Consider the following 16,823-nt stretch of genomic DNA (forward strand, 5'->3'; position numbering starts at 1 on the left):
GCAGATCAGAGCAGAATCCCTCCTGAGCACATTAATATCAGAATGGCAAGGGAGCAATGCTGTTTTCTGCAGTAAATTTTCTGATTCCACCTTTTTGCTTTCCTGTTCTTTCATGACCCCCAACAATGGAGGTTATATCATTTCCCTAGGGAGGATATCAGGCACCCCAATAGATCTTAAAATGGAGAAGCTCTGACTGACTTTCAGGCTGCAAATTTCCTAACCCAGCCAGTCTCTCTGTACCTTCTGGCACCTGGCAGGGGAGATTCAATTCAAGGCTTATTTGTTGCAAATACAGTAGCAGTATGATTCCAGCCCAGCATAGTCAGGTTGCAGGGTGTGCTGTCATTTGGAGGGGCACAAGGTCTATTTGTTGGAGAAATATATTCTCCTTTATCAGCCTGTGGTAGAATCTAACTCAGATCTCATTGTAGAGTAAAATGCAACAGCTGAACAGTGTGCTTTTGTGCTTTGTCTGCAGTGCTCCTGAGTGGAATTATGTTGATCCCAAACAAAAACAGGCTCTGGATAAGCAAGTAGATGATGGAGAATTTTGGTGAGAATTGTTCATTTAGCTTACTCTTTTGGACATTTTATGTGCCTTAAGCAATCCTTTCAGTTGGATGGAGAAACACTGCCAGCACCAAGGGGGTTAATAATGACATGCATGCATTGTTAGTCTCTTATTTATCCCCCTTCCTATTCAAATATTGCCTTTTATTAGAGCTTGCATAACTCAGTGCTTATCCAAAATATAGAGACCAGATGGTAATAAAATTAATGAGGTGGCAAGAATGAACCTCAGCTGCTCTACATTTCGAGGGGTTTTTTTTTGCCTAAAATGCTACACACCAATGAAAAAGTTCAGATTACCAGCTTGGGAAGAGTCTGTTTACTCAGACCTAATAGAAAGCCTGTCCTAACCCTGATCTGATTATATATGGATCAGTGCTGAACCGATGTCACTCTGTCCTAGCCCGGAAGGATAAACGGCCACCGTCCTCCGGTGCAATCAGCTGCATGGGCCATCAGGCACTGGGAAATGAGAGCAGACCTCTGTTTGCAGCATGAAGCAATCAAGGTCTGTCACTCATGCAAACCTACCAGGAATGGCAAAAACAAACATCAGTGATAGGACTGAAGCAAAACACCAAACAGAGACTGTTTTCCTACAGAGTGCTGCTTTCACAAGGGCCAACTTTTACTCCCTTTAAATGGAATCTCCCTGCACATAGTGTTTCACCAGTTCCAGTGGGTTTGCTTATGAATTATGATCCAGGAGGGATTGCCCACAGCTGGGGATAAGAGAAAATGGTTTGACTGAGCCCATAATGTGTAACAGCCATTGACAAAGACTGTCTCCAGAAGCTGCAGCTCATTCAGGCATTGGGCAATTTTGTTTCCCAAAAGCCAGTTCCATGTTTCAGAATTCAATTAAATGCAGCTTTGGGCAGCTCTGTAGTACCAATGTGTGCTGCCCTGTTGGGAGAGGTGTCCAGCTGCAGCCACCTCTGTTGCAGGCTGATGGACTGACCTGGTGTTTTTGTGTGCCAGGATGGCATTTTCGGATTTCCAAAGGCAGTTTAGCCGCCTTGAGATCTGCAACTTGACTCCCGACACACTCTTGAGCAACGAGGTCAACAAATGGGACCTGACCCTGTTTAATGGACAATGGAGACGGGGTTCGACTGCTGGGGGCTGCCAGAACTACCAAGGTAAGGACCCAACCAAATGGGCCTTTGGTGAAATCAAAAACATTCAAAACATAAGTGCTTGTGAACTGGAGGGGGCTGTGGTGGGAAGGAAGAGCAACAATATCTGTGGGGTTTAGACAGTAAGCAAAAGCCTGGGAGTTTAAATGAAGGTCTAATTCACACTTATTTCCTCCTGGGGGATTACCAGCCTACCAAGCAGTTAATTCGTGACAATATTATATATTTTTTTTTCTCTGTCTGCTTTTCCTGCTTACATGCCTTTTGCTACTGGCTGGAGTAATCCTCTGAAGGGCTGGGTAGGCCAGGAAAGTGTCACAGTTCAGTGGCACTGTTATTTCCAATTCATTTTCAGGTTAGACCTCTGGAGAGGCTGTCTGGCATTTGGTCCTCTTGCAACAGCAACAGCCTCAGCCAAGAACATTGCCTGGAGATAAATGTCTGGCTGGAATTAACAATACCAGCTCCTCCCCGTTGGTCATTAGTGCCCATGAAATACCCTGGTGCTTTGATTTCCCATGGCTCCAATTGATACTCAGCATGGCTGTGAAAACATAGACTCATATAACTCAATGGAAAGAACTGGAAAAACTCCAGGCAGAAGTCCTTCCACAGACACACTCTCTGTAGGTCTAGTGACAGCCATCTTGGCTGCAACGACAACAAAGTCTTCTCATTTTTGTCTCCCGTTGGGAATTCTTAGCAACATACTGGACCAATCCCCAGTTTAAAATCCGGCTGGAGGAACCAGATGATGACCATGAAGGGAGTTTGAACGAGCCATGCTGTACTGTTCTGGTGGGCTTGATGCAGAAGAACCGCAGGAGACAGAAGAGAATGGGAGAAGATCTGCTTAGTATTGGTTATTCACTCTATCAGGTAAAGTTTGTTCCTGATTTTAAAGGCTTTATTCCTTGTCCTGTTAAGCTGGAAAGAAGTTAGCAGTGTGTTCCATCTTGACATTCAGCACTACGCTTCAGTAAGAACTGGATTTTGCAAAATGATTCAATTACTTCCCTCATTTCTTCTTGACTCCCAAAATATGGGAAGACTCAGATAAATTGAGGCTCAGTTTTTGTCCCACTTCAGCAGTGTAAATTGGCAGTGTAAATTATCAAGCCAGTAATTTAGCAACGGTCTCATTGAGAATCTTCTCTTACAAAATCTGAATGGGGGCAGGCTCGGGGTGCCTGGCAATTCCAGATAAGTGTTTCTGATTACAGCCTATCATTAGTCCTCAGTAGTCACTTTCTTTTTTTTTATTATTTGTCCCTTGCATTTCAAACTTTTTTTGATCCATTGTCTGCCATATGCTACTGTTCTGGTTCAGTAAATTTGGGGTTTTGTTTACCCTGATTTTCCCCGTGTTGCTAAAAATATAATGTAGGGAAAAAACCCGCAGTGTAACCTCTCATTTCTGTGGTGTGAGGGTAGAGAAGCAAATGTAAAAATTTCCCCCCAGTCTCTTCATTACCAACATCATATGTGGAGAAAAGCAATCAAATGTTGTATAGACTCCACTGGATGAAGATCATTAGCCAGCACAGGTGGGAGCAGATGGGAATGGCTGACTTTTGCTAATAGATCTTGTGTGGGATGGCTTGAAATCAGGGAAGGTTTTCCCTATTTCCCAAGTGCCTGCATGCACACATGGCTCTCACTGAGCATGTTTCTGAGCTGCCTTCTCTGTGGTGCCAGGCACCCTCAGCTATCAGCATCCTGAATTTGTGCACTATGGATATCTGTCTGCTCCCATCACTGAGTACCACAGTGGAGAAGCTTTTGTGCTTTACATGTGATCTGTCTCATCTGCATCCTCTCTGGCCTTATCCACAGTACGATAGACTTGGTGACTCTTAAGTCACTTAAGTGACTCTTAAGATGTAAATTTTTTGGAAAAACCTGGCTGCTAAGTCCTCTCAGGTAGGCACCCAGCTATGATCCCAGCTCCTTGGATCATGCACCTTTGTAGGTTTACTTCATCACAGCTGATGCTGTGGCTGGGGAGCTCCAGTGAGGACAGCAGAGATGATGACCTTAGGCAGATCTCTCTGCAGGAGAAGGTGAAAAGACATGTGTTCATGTCTGTCTACCTGTCCTGCAGAGCTTTTGTAAGCCATGTAGCTGCCTGCTGACAACAACTGTGTGTCCATCACCCAGCTCCTGGCCTTCCAATATGCTGGTTATAGGGAACAACACCTGAGGTCTCACGCTCCAGAAACGTTGTATGGGTGATATTTTTAAAAGCTCTTCTGGGACTTGGGAGGACACTCTCTTTGGTTCTCACTGGAATCAGTGCTCTCAAGACAACTCATTGCTTTTGAGTTGAAAATTTGCCTTATATTTGGAGGTACAAGTTAACATAGCAATTCAGTTAATTTAGGAAGGGCCAAATCTTGAAACTTGCTACTTGTTATAGTTGCCTCACAACAATCTCATCATCCCCAGGCTGACTGCTAGTGACAGTAGCCTTATATTTCCATCATATTCAGTAGCAGTAGAGTGGTGGATTTTAGGTCTGCTGCAATAAACTCTCTGGTTTTGGTTAGCAAAGTGGGGCTAACTTGTTGACTTTCCTGACTGAGCATTTAGAGTCTTACTCAAATATTTCCAACCAACAGTATCATTCACAACACCACATCAGGAGAAAAGCAATTAAATGTGCTATTGATTTCTCTGGATGAAGATTCAGTTTTTCCTTTGGAACAGCTCTAGGACAGGACAGAATTTCATGGGTATCCAATACTATTATGTGTGGTTGTAAATGAAAATTTTTTTTAAAAGTGTCTAAAGGAGGTTTTATCTAAATTTTTTCCCCTCCTGGTAGGTGCAGGTATACAGCAGGCCTTTAACATTGTCTCTTTCCCTTCCTTTCAGATTCCTCAGGAGGTATGTAGTCTCTGCTGAAGACTTCCAGCCTCCACATGGGCACCTCCTCTTGCACTGGAGAATTTAGCTGCCAGGAAGACTTCTTCCTTACTAATGATATCTCTTCTGGAGAGCTTTGCCCTTGAATCACAGGACCAATATCTCAAGTTCTGAATAACCATTTTCAAGGGACTGGGGCACAAGGATTTATTACAGATGTGTGACTCCGAGTCTTGATCTCATTTATACTTGTTGAAATTTGACTTCCAGGAAGTTTGTACAACCGAGGTCAGAATTTGTTTAGTTCAGGTGAAGGCAGAACAGGATCTCGGTACTCTAAAACTGAGAAAATGTAGCTAATATTGTTTAGAAGAAATGTCAAGCTCTGTGGATCTGTTCCTTTTGCAGTTCTGAGCTGGGGCTCCTGGTAATGAACAAGCCCTGCTCAACCTTCCCTAATCCCCCCAGATGTCAATACTGAGGAAAAGAGACTTTTCATTGCTGAAGAAAGAGACCCCAGGGGTGTCTGGCAGTAGGAATAGCCTATACTCATTACTGAGGTCCAGCAGCCTATGCTGCCAAATTTTCCTTGTCTTTTCAGCCCTTTTTTCTCTCTCAGTAAATGAATGTGTGGCCATGTAGCAATTAACTATGTTCTTTTAGCAGCCTTGCAAATGCAAAGGGAAAATGAATTTTATATATTGGAGAAGATATGGATCTGTCTTCTTAACTTTTGCAGTTCCACTTAGCTTAATATTGAGTGAGGGGAAAGGATGGGGCGGTGAATAAACACCAAATTCAATCTTATCTCAGAACAAAAGAGGGAAAACCCCATATTTTTCTACATTTTACAACAGAAAAACAGAATGATTATACAACATTTGGTAAGATCTTTGTGTGCTCTGGTCTTAGACAGACAGAAACCTTATCCCTAAGCAATGCTTCCCATCCTGCATCAGCCACACAGCACTTTTTGTGTGTCACTGAATCACACTTTTTGAAAGACATCTTTGTGGAGCAAAAGTCATGAATAGGAGTTTTATAGCAGGGATGTTGTTCTTAGACCACTGTTCCTTTTATCAGTGTTTTATTTTATGAACTGTGCAATGTTTAACTTCCTAAAGAGTATATTACTATTAGGGAAAATTTAAGTACTGTTTTCCACAAAATCCAAATGAATCTCCCTAGTATTACTAATAGAAGTTGGGTGAATCACCTAATGGGACCCCAAAAGTCTCACCCTTGTGACTACTATTTTGTCCTATTTACTATTCCTTTCTGTCTGTTTAAAGAAACCAGAGACTACAGTTCCTATGCAATTAGGAGATTTATTCCATACCATAAATTGCTGAAAAATATTCTGAAAATTAAATTTGTCGTCAAGCAGCCCATGAAAGCAAAAAAAAGCTCAATGCACGGATAATTTACAGTGTAGTAATTTGATCAGATATGAGCACACATTATGATACTTTTATTTATTTTATGGTTATAAGTGTAAAAAGGCATGTAAAAAGATAATCTTTATAGAGGAAGATTCTTGCCCCTTCTAATTATCTGCCTTTTTCCCATGAAAGAACCCTGGTGGTTTTCTTTTGTGCCATCCCTGGCAGATTTATTAGCTTATGCAAAGAAAAGCTTGAGGTGGCTTCGAAGCACTGAAATTGAAATTGGGTGGCTGGCTTACCAGGGAGCTGCCAAAGGGTTTCTAAGGAGAACACATTCCCCACAGCTGGAGGACAGCACAGATGTGCATGCAGGCCGTGCTTTCTTTGCAAGGCACCAACCAGCAGCCCGGACCGACCCCTACATGAACCTGCGCGAGGTGTCCAGGCGCATGACGCTGCCCCGGGGACAGTATCTCATTGTGCCCTCCACCTTTGAGCCCTACAAGAATGGGGAGTTCTGCCTGCGAGTTTTTGCTGAGAAACAGGCTAAATCACAGTGAGTATCTTCCCTGAACCCCCCGCCCCGCCCTCTGCTGGGGAGGCACACAGAGGAGAAGGTCAGGTGTTGCACCCACACCCTGGGCTTGATCTTTTGTCTTAACCAGCAAAACAGGCCCATTTCCACAACCCTTTTTCTTCCATGGTCTACCAGGGTGGCCACACATCCACGGCAGACTCATGGCTCTTCAGAGCTGTCCACTAAGCACTCAGCTGGGAACAAGATCCCTCAGCTCTGTCAAGGAGAAGTTCCCACAATTAAGGAGTGCAGGATTTGAAAGCATGATGATGATGAGATGGTTTTAAAAAGAGTTGTATCAATAGCAGCCATTGGATGAAGAAACAGGAGTCTGGATGGAAGACAAGAATAGCAAGGCTGGATTTCCTGTGGGAAATACCTTCAAAGAGTTGGGGCAGGCAGAGGTGGGATGGGGAGCATGGGAAGCAGGAAACCCAGGGGCTTGTTCTGTACTTTTGTTAACACCTTGTAGTCAAACAGCTTTTTTTTTTTTCCAATTATTTTAAAGGCAAGACTTTAAAGTTGACTCATAATTTCTGGTTGTTTAATTTTTTTCTTATTTTCCTTAGGATGATGAGTGATGAGGTGTCTGCAAGACCATATGAGGTTAGATGCCCTAACTGGGCAGAGTTTTCCTTCATAATATGGGAGTAAAACAGGGGCAAGATTTTTATGTCTCACCTAGCTGGGATTACAGAATGTTTTTATGCTGAGGAGGAGTATTTTTTGCTCATGGAGATTTTTTACATATATCCATGTTTTAGTTTCATGTTCATTTTCATGTACCTAGGCCACATGGCACAGAAACCTCACCCTTGTAGACCTCACCCTTGGAACACATTCGATTGTCCTTACCTCCAGCATGGGTAGGAGAAGGTGGAGAGGGCACATTTCCATAGAAACAAATGGTCTTCCTGAAGCCTGCAAGAAGCTGCAAAAGGCTTCCAAGGAGCTGCTGAATTGCTCTGGCCAAGTGCAGCAACACTTTCACTGTGGCTATTCTCTAAAACTGTCTTGGTTACAGAACAAAACTTTCTCATCAGCCTTAGGAAGTATTTGCTGCCAAACTAAGCCAGTCCCTGGCTGATCATGACTTAAGTAGTGCCTCTGTTTTGCCATTGCTGCAGAGCAAGTGCTCATTTTCTGTTGATGTAAATAAGCCCCTGTAAAGCGTCTTTATAATATCCACTCTCTAAAGCTCACTTTCTAAAGCCAGCTTGTTAACCACACTCTTGGACATCCCTTTCCTCTAGCCTCATGTCGATAACAAAGATGTAGATGATGAGTTCAAGACTCTGTTCCAAAAGCTCTCTGGAGAGGTAAGTGGATTAAAGTGAACAAAAAAGACCGAGACCTCTCTGTTATGATTATACAAATATTTGACTTGCCGATTCCTTTTACTGTCTGTTCAAAAAACCCAAGTATTTCTCCCCTTTTATTAACTCACAGCTTCAGTTCAATTTATTTTACAATAGAGAAGATTTTTTTATATTGTTCCTCTTATTGGTGCAAAATGTGATTTTTTTTCCCCTTGGTAAGGCAAGGCAGGGAATAACTTTGAAAATAGGGGTGATAGGAGTGAGGACTGTGAAAATATTATCCCATGGTGAAATAAATTACCTGTGGAGTTATCATATAATTCTGACAATTGCTTGGCTGGCCAATTCCTTCCTTTTTGTTTAGCCACAGGAATCGGGAAACTGTTGGTTGGGCTTTTTCTCTACTTAATGTATTTGAAACACAGTATCTACAAAGCCCTGCTGCGTTATCCTGTGGCTGTCGTGTCAGTTTTCCTCTTAATGAGCAGGTAGCCTCTGCTATTGGAAAGGGAAAACATCTTTTTAGTTAGGAAGACCTTTCTAAGTTTTGAGAGAGCAATTTTAGAATTGTTTGGTTATTGTTTCCATAAGCTGTGAAAATCTCAGATGTTCTCCTGAACCTTTTTATTCAGCCAAACCTTTTAAAAAGTTGCCATTTACTGGGTCACGTCACCATAGCACCTAACAAACCACTTATTTCCCGGCTGAATGTCTAGGAAATATGGTTTTGAAGATTTTCTCCCTGTGATATCTGAGACTAAATGTGAAGGATTAGAAAAAAATTAAGGGTTTACATGCCTTAGATTTGGAAGGGAAATAGTTTCTGGATGTCTGGCAGCAAATTAATATAGCTTGTTTCAAATAATTTTTGTGTTAACACCTAAAGTATGTTTTGTTTTCTGTCCAGGACTGTGAAGTGACTGCAACTGAACTTCAAAGGATCCTAAACCGGGTTTTGGCAAAGAGTAAGTGATATTATGTACTTCCCATTGGATGGAGCTGAGAGTGGGATCTATGCTAACAAAACCCAGCTCTGTCAGCTAAGGCCGATGAAAAACTGAGTTTGTGTCTGGTCCCAGATGAGTTTCTCCTGGCTTGTTGAACATCTGAATATGGGATGGGGTGGAAATACTGCCTTCCCTTCCAAATGCTGCCAGCAGATGTTCTGCGGGGGATCAACATTCCCTGTACTTTTCTGGGAGGACCACCATGGGCAATATTATTATGCTGCTGCATGACTTCTGTGGACAGATAGAGGCTTGTCCCCACCAAAACCAGTAACATCCCCTTCCACTGTGAAAAAAAAAGCTGTATGGATCAACTGAAAGGACATAGTGGAAGAAATGGCAGAGCATTTACTTTGCTGCCAAGATTTTAAGGTGGTTGGTATCTCCCACCTTGTCTGCAGAAAAATATTTGTCTTAAAGTATTTCTGACTTGGACTTTTATATTTCCTTTTTGTACAGGAAAGGATGTTAAAAGTGATGGATTCAACATTAACACTTGCAGGGAGATGATCAGCCTTTTAGATGTATCCTTTGAATATCGTTTCGTCACCTTTAAAATTTCTGGATCTCTTTTGCAAAACTTCCTGACAAGCTGGGCTAAGTTTACACTTCAATTGTCCAGGCACATGGCTGGGGGCAAAAAATTCAGCCGAGTGTCTCTATCAGCTCAAGGTGGCAGAAACCTGAACCATTTAATCATCAACTGCTTCTCTCACCTGCTCTGCATCTCTCATTGCTTAAACATTTTCCTAAACATAGTGGGGAGAAGAAGCAGGGCCTTTCTGCCTGGCTGCACCCATGCAGTTCCAGGTGCATGCACAGCGTGCTTGGCAGGATGCAGCTTTTGAGCACATCCTCAGCTGCTGTCTTGGAGTCAGGTCCTGCTTACAGAGCACCGAGCTCACAGCAGCAGGGACAGGCTGAGCCTGTTCCCAGGGGGAAGCCTACGAGTACAGGCTGTGCCTGCCTCTCTTCTGCATAGCTGGGAGGACACTTGGGAGCTTGTAAGGTTTGAGTAACCAAGGGAAAAGGAGAGATCAACACCTCTGCCCAGGTTTGAGTAGCCAAAGGAAAAGGAGAGGTCAAGACCTCTGCCCAGTGCTCCTTTGGACTGGGAGGGTAAAGAGCCATGCTGCCAGCATCTCCCTGGTGTTGGTGTCATGGCATGGCCATATTGAGGCCAGCAGGGATTCACTGTGGATCTTGTGGATAACTGGCTGTCAGGAGAAGTGATGCCATTCCCCTGCACTCCCCAGGCTCCCAAGCCTAATGGGATAACTCAGTAAGTGCAAGGTCATGGCGTCCAAATCCCTGTTTTTGCATAATTTTCCATTGGAAGGGATGTCCAAGGCCCTGAAGGACATGGGAGAAGACTCTGTAGACTGCTACTGAGTCTCCACTTGCAGTTCCTGCCTCTGGTTTCTAACAATTGTCTGCTGCAAGGCCAGGCCCTTTTTCCCCTAAGGACTCTAACCTACTGTTAAGTGTACAAAATGTGAGTGGTTTTAATCATGCTTATGTATTAAGCAATCCCATATATCATTCCTTGAGAGTGAGGATAGCCTAGAAATTCTTGGCATGCCTTTAGCCAAGCAAATGTAAAGCTGGGGGCATGTCTGTGGGAGATGGAGATGCATTACAAACAAGAACTAAACTGGCATTAAGATGACACTGTGATGAGTGATTTGTTTTTACCAGAACTGATTGCTCCCCAGTTTTGTTAGGGATAAAGGAATCCTGATTTTTGAACCACGCCTTAACATGGTCCAGACCGATGGGACCGGCACCTTGGGACTCATAGAATTCAAGACACTTTGGATGAAGATTCAAAACTATTTGGTAACATAACATTTCTAACTCTATCCCCTTCCCTCCCCTCTCATGTCTGAAGTACAGATCCAGAACTGAGATAGAGTTAAACCCTCACAGGCACATACACTTGGAAGCCTTCCTTCTCAGGGCTGGAGTTTGTTCCAGGGCTCTGAAACACCTCTCACTCAACAGGGCACAAGCAAATCCTCTTTCACCTTGGCCCCATCACTCTTCATAATTTGCAATACCTTATGGAAAGACAGATGAACTCTCTTTGATTGTTGGCAAAGACAGTTCTCTCTGCTGCCCGCTCTACTAAAGCTCATATGAACATATCTCGGCTGTTGCAATATGTTGCATTGCTGGCTGAGCATAAGCAAACACAAGAAACATATTTTTAGGACCTACAAAAAACTGGCTTTGTATTTTTGAAATCTTATAGAAGTGCTGAATTATTTTTCTGGCAAAGGATTTAATATCCGAAGAAGTTCACCCAGCATCAAGCAGTCTAAAGGAAGGTCAGATTTGGACCTTCTTGGTGTGACCCCATCCCTTTCAGACAAGCCTGCTGCCACCATACTTGATGTTGTTCAGCACAGAGCATCTGCCCGGGAGTTCCATGAAGAAATGTTGGGTTCATGAAGACCCAGCTTGTCAGAAAAGCAAGCCCTGAGACCCAAATCCAGTATTAATTGTGGGTCTGGGTGGCTTCTAATGCTGGATAATAAACCTGCTGGCAGTAGGAAGCATCTGTCATCTTTTCTGAAATATTAAGCAAGATGGACTTGGTCTGTTGCAGTATTTGCCAAATGATAGGATGTTTTCCTCAATGGCCTGTCTGCCACCACGTAATAAGAAGGCAGGCAAGCTGCCAGCCCATGGGAATGTGTTTCCCACTCTCCCTGACTTGCCAGGAGCTGCTTGAAATGTTTCCCTTGCTCATTAATGTTTCGAAGAGTAGGAGCATGTGCTTTTAGGGGCAGTCCCTGTCCCAGCCATCAGTGGGCACAGCAGTGACAATATGAACATGGCAAAGGTAGGAATGATTAGCTGGCACTGATTAGCTACACGAGCAGGGAGCATGGCAGGGCATGGGCTGCAGGGTGGGCCTAGAGGAGCCCTCTGAGTAGCTCATTCTGGCTTGTAGCCCCTGATGAGACCTGTGTTACCACGTTTTCATGGCTGCTGTGAGCCAGCTGTGCAAGCCCAGCCTGCCTCCCTGTGCCCATGGCATTGCTGCGGGGGCACAGGCTGAAATGCCCTCTCCCATTCTCTCCTTCCCCTCTGCCACAGGCAATCTACAAGAAAGTGGACAGTGACTACTCTGGTACCATCGACTCCCATGAGATGCGAAATGCCCTCAGAGAGGCAGGTGAGTGTTCTGCTTGGGGACACCATCGGATCACCAAACATTGGGACTACAGTGGAGCATTTTAATGGCTTTTCCTCTCTCCTGCCACCTAGATCACAGCATTGCCAGTGCCATTCTCCCTTCCTGACAGTCACACACTGCTACATCCTTTTGCTGTTACATACATCAAACCCCATCCTCTGTTCTGCATTATGAACTACTGGTACTTTTGTCCATGCTGTGACCATTGCTTATCCACCTGATTATTACTTGCTCTATTTTTGGCCTCATTATTTCCTAATCTACTTTTCCTCTTTCAGAGCTATGCCTAAACCCTCTTTTTCCTTCATTTCCTCCCACCACCTTTCCCTCCTCTAGAGAAGGTGCAAGCCTGATCAAGGCATGCCCCAACGATGCCCTCTCTGATGTGTTCACTTTTGGAGCAGAGCTTGCCAGCTAAGGGGCATCTGGAGGAGCACTGCTTTTTTGATTTGTCTTGTGCTTAGAGGATTTTATGTGAATGATCCAGAGATAGAAATAGCATGAATATGGGCCTGAATAGAGCCCAATGTGTTATGTGAGCAATTGGCTCTGCTGCAATCACTGCTATTCAGCTGCAGTGCCAAGACTCGCTAATTAGGGGTTTATCTGGGGAACATAGGACTGGTTATGCTGTGAAACAATGTGAAATATGCAGTCTGACAAAATGCTGTGGGAGAACTCTATGCCTCTCTTCACGCAGCACAATGGGCTTTGGAAAGGACCCACAGAGGTGGGTGTGGGAGTCCAACAGACCTTCTGGGAGGAATGGTTCTGTCCTTCAACCTGCAGCTGCAGCAGTCCATGGATAAGTCACATCCAAGACAGCATATTAACCTGCTGTGTCACTGACTCCCATGCTCTCCTGGCCCTCAGGTTTCAGGCTCAACGATGAGGTGCAGCACAGCATCGTCACCCGCTACGCCTGCAGCACCAAGCTGACCATCGACTTCGATGGCTTTGTGGCCTGCATGATCCGCCTGGAGACCCTGTTCAGTGAGTGCCCAAGGGCAGTTCCTGAAAACTTCGGGGTTGCCTTAGGTGTTTGGTGTCTTTTAGCTGTGAACATAGCAAATTGCATGGAAAGGTCAGGGTGCCAGCAAAATTGTGTCTGTTGGAGAAAGCAGCAGAGAAATAGCAAAAGCCTTTCTGTCTGGATGACCATGGGGAATAGGGGACATGTTTCCATAACACACCATTCTCTTGTGCTTTAGAGTCATCAGCAACTTATGGTCAGTGCTCTGGCCCCCACATTGTCCTACCTCTGACAAATGGGACATTTATCACTTGCAATCCTTACTCAGACCTGATTTACAGGTTTGTCCCTGGATCATGCCAGATGCCACCGCATCAGATTTCAGAGTTGTCCTGCTGCCAGCTCCCATTTTGCTGCTGTAGATCTATTCCACCCCATGAAGCACCTTAGAAATTATTTGTAAGAAGAAAGAACAGCTGTAATATTGTCTTACAGAACCAGTCTAAATTTCCAGTAGATCATGGCAAGAATCCAGGCCTTTACATTTTGTCAGACAGTGATTCTCTACATGCCAAACTCCGTGGTTTATATCCAGTTTTTTTTCCCCACTCTTCTACATTTCAGAAGTGTTCCATCTCCTGGACAAAGACAAGAATGGAGTCATCCAGATCTCTCTGCCTGAGGTAAGGCTGGTCAGATTGAAATACCACCTGATCCAACTGCAGCAATAGACCACATTAAAATACATTTATTTAAAATCACTATTATAAGTCATTTAATCACTATTACAAGAGAAACACAGTAGTGATTCAAAGGGCAAGTTTGTTTACGTGAAAACGTTCTACAGCCCACAAGGCCAGTCTGAATCGTAGAATGAACTTTTACCTTTATACTAGCAAAAGAGTAAAGATACCTTCACAACTCCCAAGGCTGATTGCGAAGATGCTTACACAGTGCATTTCGCTGTCTCTTTTTAGAGGGCAGTGGTCAATTCATTAGAAAACACACAGCAGGGAACTCTTCTTGTCTGGCAGAGAATGTACCGATCAACCTGCCAGAATTAGAAGAAACCTTTTAAGATACCAGGTCTGTTCTTCCCCCCGCATTGTTTTTAATGCAAATTTTTCCTGTTGAAGCTGTTGTAAAAGCAATCAGCCTGAGCCTTCCCTTTGCAGAATACAAATATATCTCAGGAAACAGCTGGAAGGAGCCCCAAGAGGTCCATCCAATTAGTCCTCTCAGCTGAAGACTGGCTCGAAGGGAGGAGGATGGCTAGGAAGCCCTGTGACCCTCAGTCACAGTTGAATCTGGCTGAAACTGTACATTGTGTACTTCTACCCTAGAGTTTTTCAAGGTTGAAAGTTGAAGCTTTCTCCAGCTTGCCCTGTAGAACTCATCTTCCTTTGGAAGAGACCCCACTTGCAATGTTTGAGGCTGATCCTGGTAATAGATTTCCCTGAAGTCCCAGAGCAGATGGATCCTACACGTATAAGAGATTAAAATGCAGCTCCAGCCTTTCCCAGGTTGTTCTCCCAGAGGCATGGAAGAGTTCCCCAGTGGCATCTGGTAGACCTTCCAGATGCCCTGACTCCTTGTTCTGTTTCTCCCTCAGTGGCTGTGCTGCACACTGGTTTGAAACACGGTCAATCAATTCAGCAGAGACCTCTGAGGCTCTTCTGAGCATGAAACCGCTTGTTTGGCATCTCCTTGTTGTGAAAAACAGAAAGAGAAACTTGTTTTTATTCCTGGCAAGTTACTTTAAGCCAATAAAAATGATCTCCTGTCAGTTATAAAATAAATGCATTCTTAAACAAACAAATAAACAAACCCAAGACTGACCTCCTTCACTTTTCCTGCCCAAAGAGTATTTCTCTGTGCCATGCTGAAATCTCATCAATTTTGACTTTGCACAGATGGACCCAGGTGGCTTTGGTTTGACTTCTGACTGTGGAGCAAAGTTCAGCAGTGTTCAAAATCCTGGAAGGGATCTCCACTGCTGCAACATCCAGCATATGTTTTATTCCATGCCCAAGAGTGTGGGCAAAATTTACGTTGCTGCCCTGGCAACTTCCCTTCCCAGACAATTGTCCGCTTTGGCTGTTTCAAGTGTCTGCAGAAGTTGGGGGTGAGGAGTTCAGAGGCAGATGCGGAAGCACAGAGGATTTGGGCATAGACACAATCATGAGGATGAACTGGGAATCAGGAAAATGTGATGGCACTCCTCCACAAGTCTCGGCTCAGTCCTCCAGGAGGAGGAGAGAGGATGGAAGGTCATATGCAATTTTCTGCAGTTATTTCAGCTGAGATCTTCTCCTGTGAATGCTTGTCAATATGCATGCCCAAAGACGGGATTTGGAGCTTTAGTTTAGTGAGTGACTGGAGCTCAGAAGCTCATGAAGGCAAGAAACAAAAAATGCACATGTAGGGGGTCTAGGAGCCTGAGTATGCGAGGGATGTGCTAATGTGGATTGTGACTTAAATAAGAAACTGAAGCTAACTGGCTTCAGCTATCTTAAACTTTGCACTGGCTCACAGTGCTGTGCTTTTCTAGGAACATTCGTCCTCTTAAGAAAAGCTCCTCTCTACCTTAAATTTCACACCATTCTAAAGAGTAGTATTGTAGCAATGCAGGCAAGATAATCTTGCATTCTCTATTAGCAATCAGAAAATGTTTCTGGAACTTGCAGTAACGATCTGACAAGGCATGTCATGGTCAGTGACATGTCTTTGACACTTCTCCCCAGGAGCAGGAGTGCAGGCTGACATCTGTGTCCCCAAGACAGATGTGGGGCCAAGACTCTGTCCCTCTCTCTCTCTTCAGTGCTGTGTTTGAGAGAGGCCTTTCTCCACACCTGCTGGTTCAAAGCTCTTTCTTTGAGCAGGAAGAAAGCTGTTGTTTGGTTCCCATCTCTGAACACAGAATGCCTCGTGGCAAACCCCACACCTACACCTCACATCTCCCAGCATTTCTTCTTGCTGCTGGCCACAGCTGTCTGACTAAAAGGGATGCATGACCTGTGTCAATGTGCAACTCTGCCTTTCTAATTGGTGTCCTCTCCCAGTAAAAGAGAAATAAATATTTTGTTCGGGTTGCAGGATAAAAGCAGCTGGAGTAGGAACCACAGGCTTTCCCCCGCTGTCCCTCTGCACATATCACTGGCCATGACCTGTGTGCAGCTGTCGTAGATTGCCACCAGTTTCTCCTGCCGGATATTTGCCTGCTGACCAACAACAGACATCTGTGTACCTCCACTTGCCTGGAAGACAGAGCTACCTGGGGCAAGCTGAGCTCTCCAAAACCACCAGAAAATTCTGGTGAATGCTCTGCCTGTTCAGTAGGACGAACATGTCCTTCCCTGCCCTACATCTTGCATATGCAACACATCTCCTCGCTAACCATGCAGCAGGGTGAGCTGGCTGCTTGCAGCTTCAGATTTGCTTTCTGCTCACATGCGCTATTCATGAGTTTGTTCCAATTACGGTCAGAGAGGCCTCTCTCCGTAGGACTGGGAAAACTCAAACATATGCAGAAATCCATTGCATGCTCCCACTTCTTCTCCTTTTACATCAAGCCAGATGCCCCCATCACAATAATTCTCACAGTTATCTCAATGGCTCTCACCCTCCTGTACAGGATGGGCAGAGTGCTGCACTCCATCTTCCTTTATCTTTGGGAAGCAGGCAGCTCCAGAGGAGCCACCTCTTCTTTCATTTGTTCTTTAAGCACAGCACTTGGCTATCAGGTCTTAGAGAACAACTGCTCAAAAATAAGCCTTT

At 44.4% G+C, this 16,823-nt stretch overlaps 1 protein-coding gene across 1 annotated transcript in view; it reads left to right on the forward strand.

The window, feature by feature from the left end:
* The window catches only part of LOC125324169 (calpain-8-like), a 29,756-nt gene extending 14,871 nt beyond the window's left edge, over nucleotides 1-14,885 (forward strand). The window contains exons 8-21 of the mRNA XM_048299791.1: nucleotides 482-556; nucleotides 1,555-1,715; nucleotides 2,416-2,591; nucleotides 4,590-4,601; nucleotides 6,310-6,521; nucleotides 7,112-7,148; nucleotides 7,796-7,861; nucleotides 8,769-8,826; nucleotides 9,328-9,392; nucleotides 10,639-10,707; nucleotides 11,974-12,052; nucleotides 12,947-13,066; nucleotides 13,671-13,729; nucleotides 14,659-14,885. Of these exons, the coding sequence (XP_048155748.1) occupies nucleotides 482-556; nucleotides 1,555-1,715; nucleotides 2,416-2,591; nucleotides 4,590-4,601; nucleotides 6,310-6,521; nucleotides 7,112-7,148; nucleotides 7,796-7,861; nucleotides 8,769-8,826; nucleotides 9,328-9,392; nucleotides 10,639-10,707; nucleotides 11,974-12,052; nucleotides 12,947-13,066; nucleotides 13,671-13,729; nucleotides 14,659-14,682 (1,213 nt within the window). The 3' untranslated portion in view covers nucleotides 14,683-14,885. The remainder of the gene's footprint in view (nucleotides 1-481; nucleotides 557-1,554; nucleotides 1,716-2,415; nucleotides 2,592-4,589; nucleotides 4,602-6,309; nucleotides 6,522-7,111; nucleotides 7,149-7,795; nucleotides 7,862-8,768; nucleotides 8,827-9,327; nucleotides 9,393-10,638; nucleotides 10,708-11,973; nucleotides 12,053-12,946; nucleotides 13,067-13,670; nucleotides 13,730-14,658) is intronic.
* The last annotated feature ends 1,938 nt before the right edge of the window (nucleotides 14,886-16,823 follow it).

The sequence above is a fragment of the Corvus hawaiiensis genome, chromosome 3 (genome assembly GCF_020740725.1).
Source record: "Corvus hawaiiensis isolate bCorHaw1 chromosome 3, bCorHaw1.pri.cur, whole genome shotgun sequence".
NCBI lineage: Eukaryota > Metazoa > Chordata > Aves > Passeriformes > Corvidae > Corvus > Corvus hawaiiensis.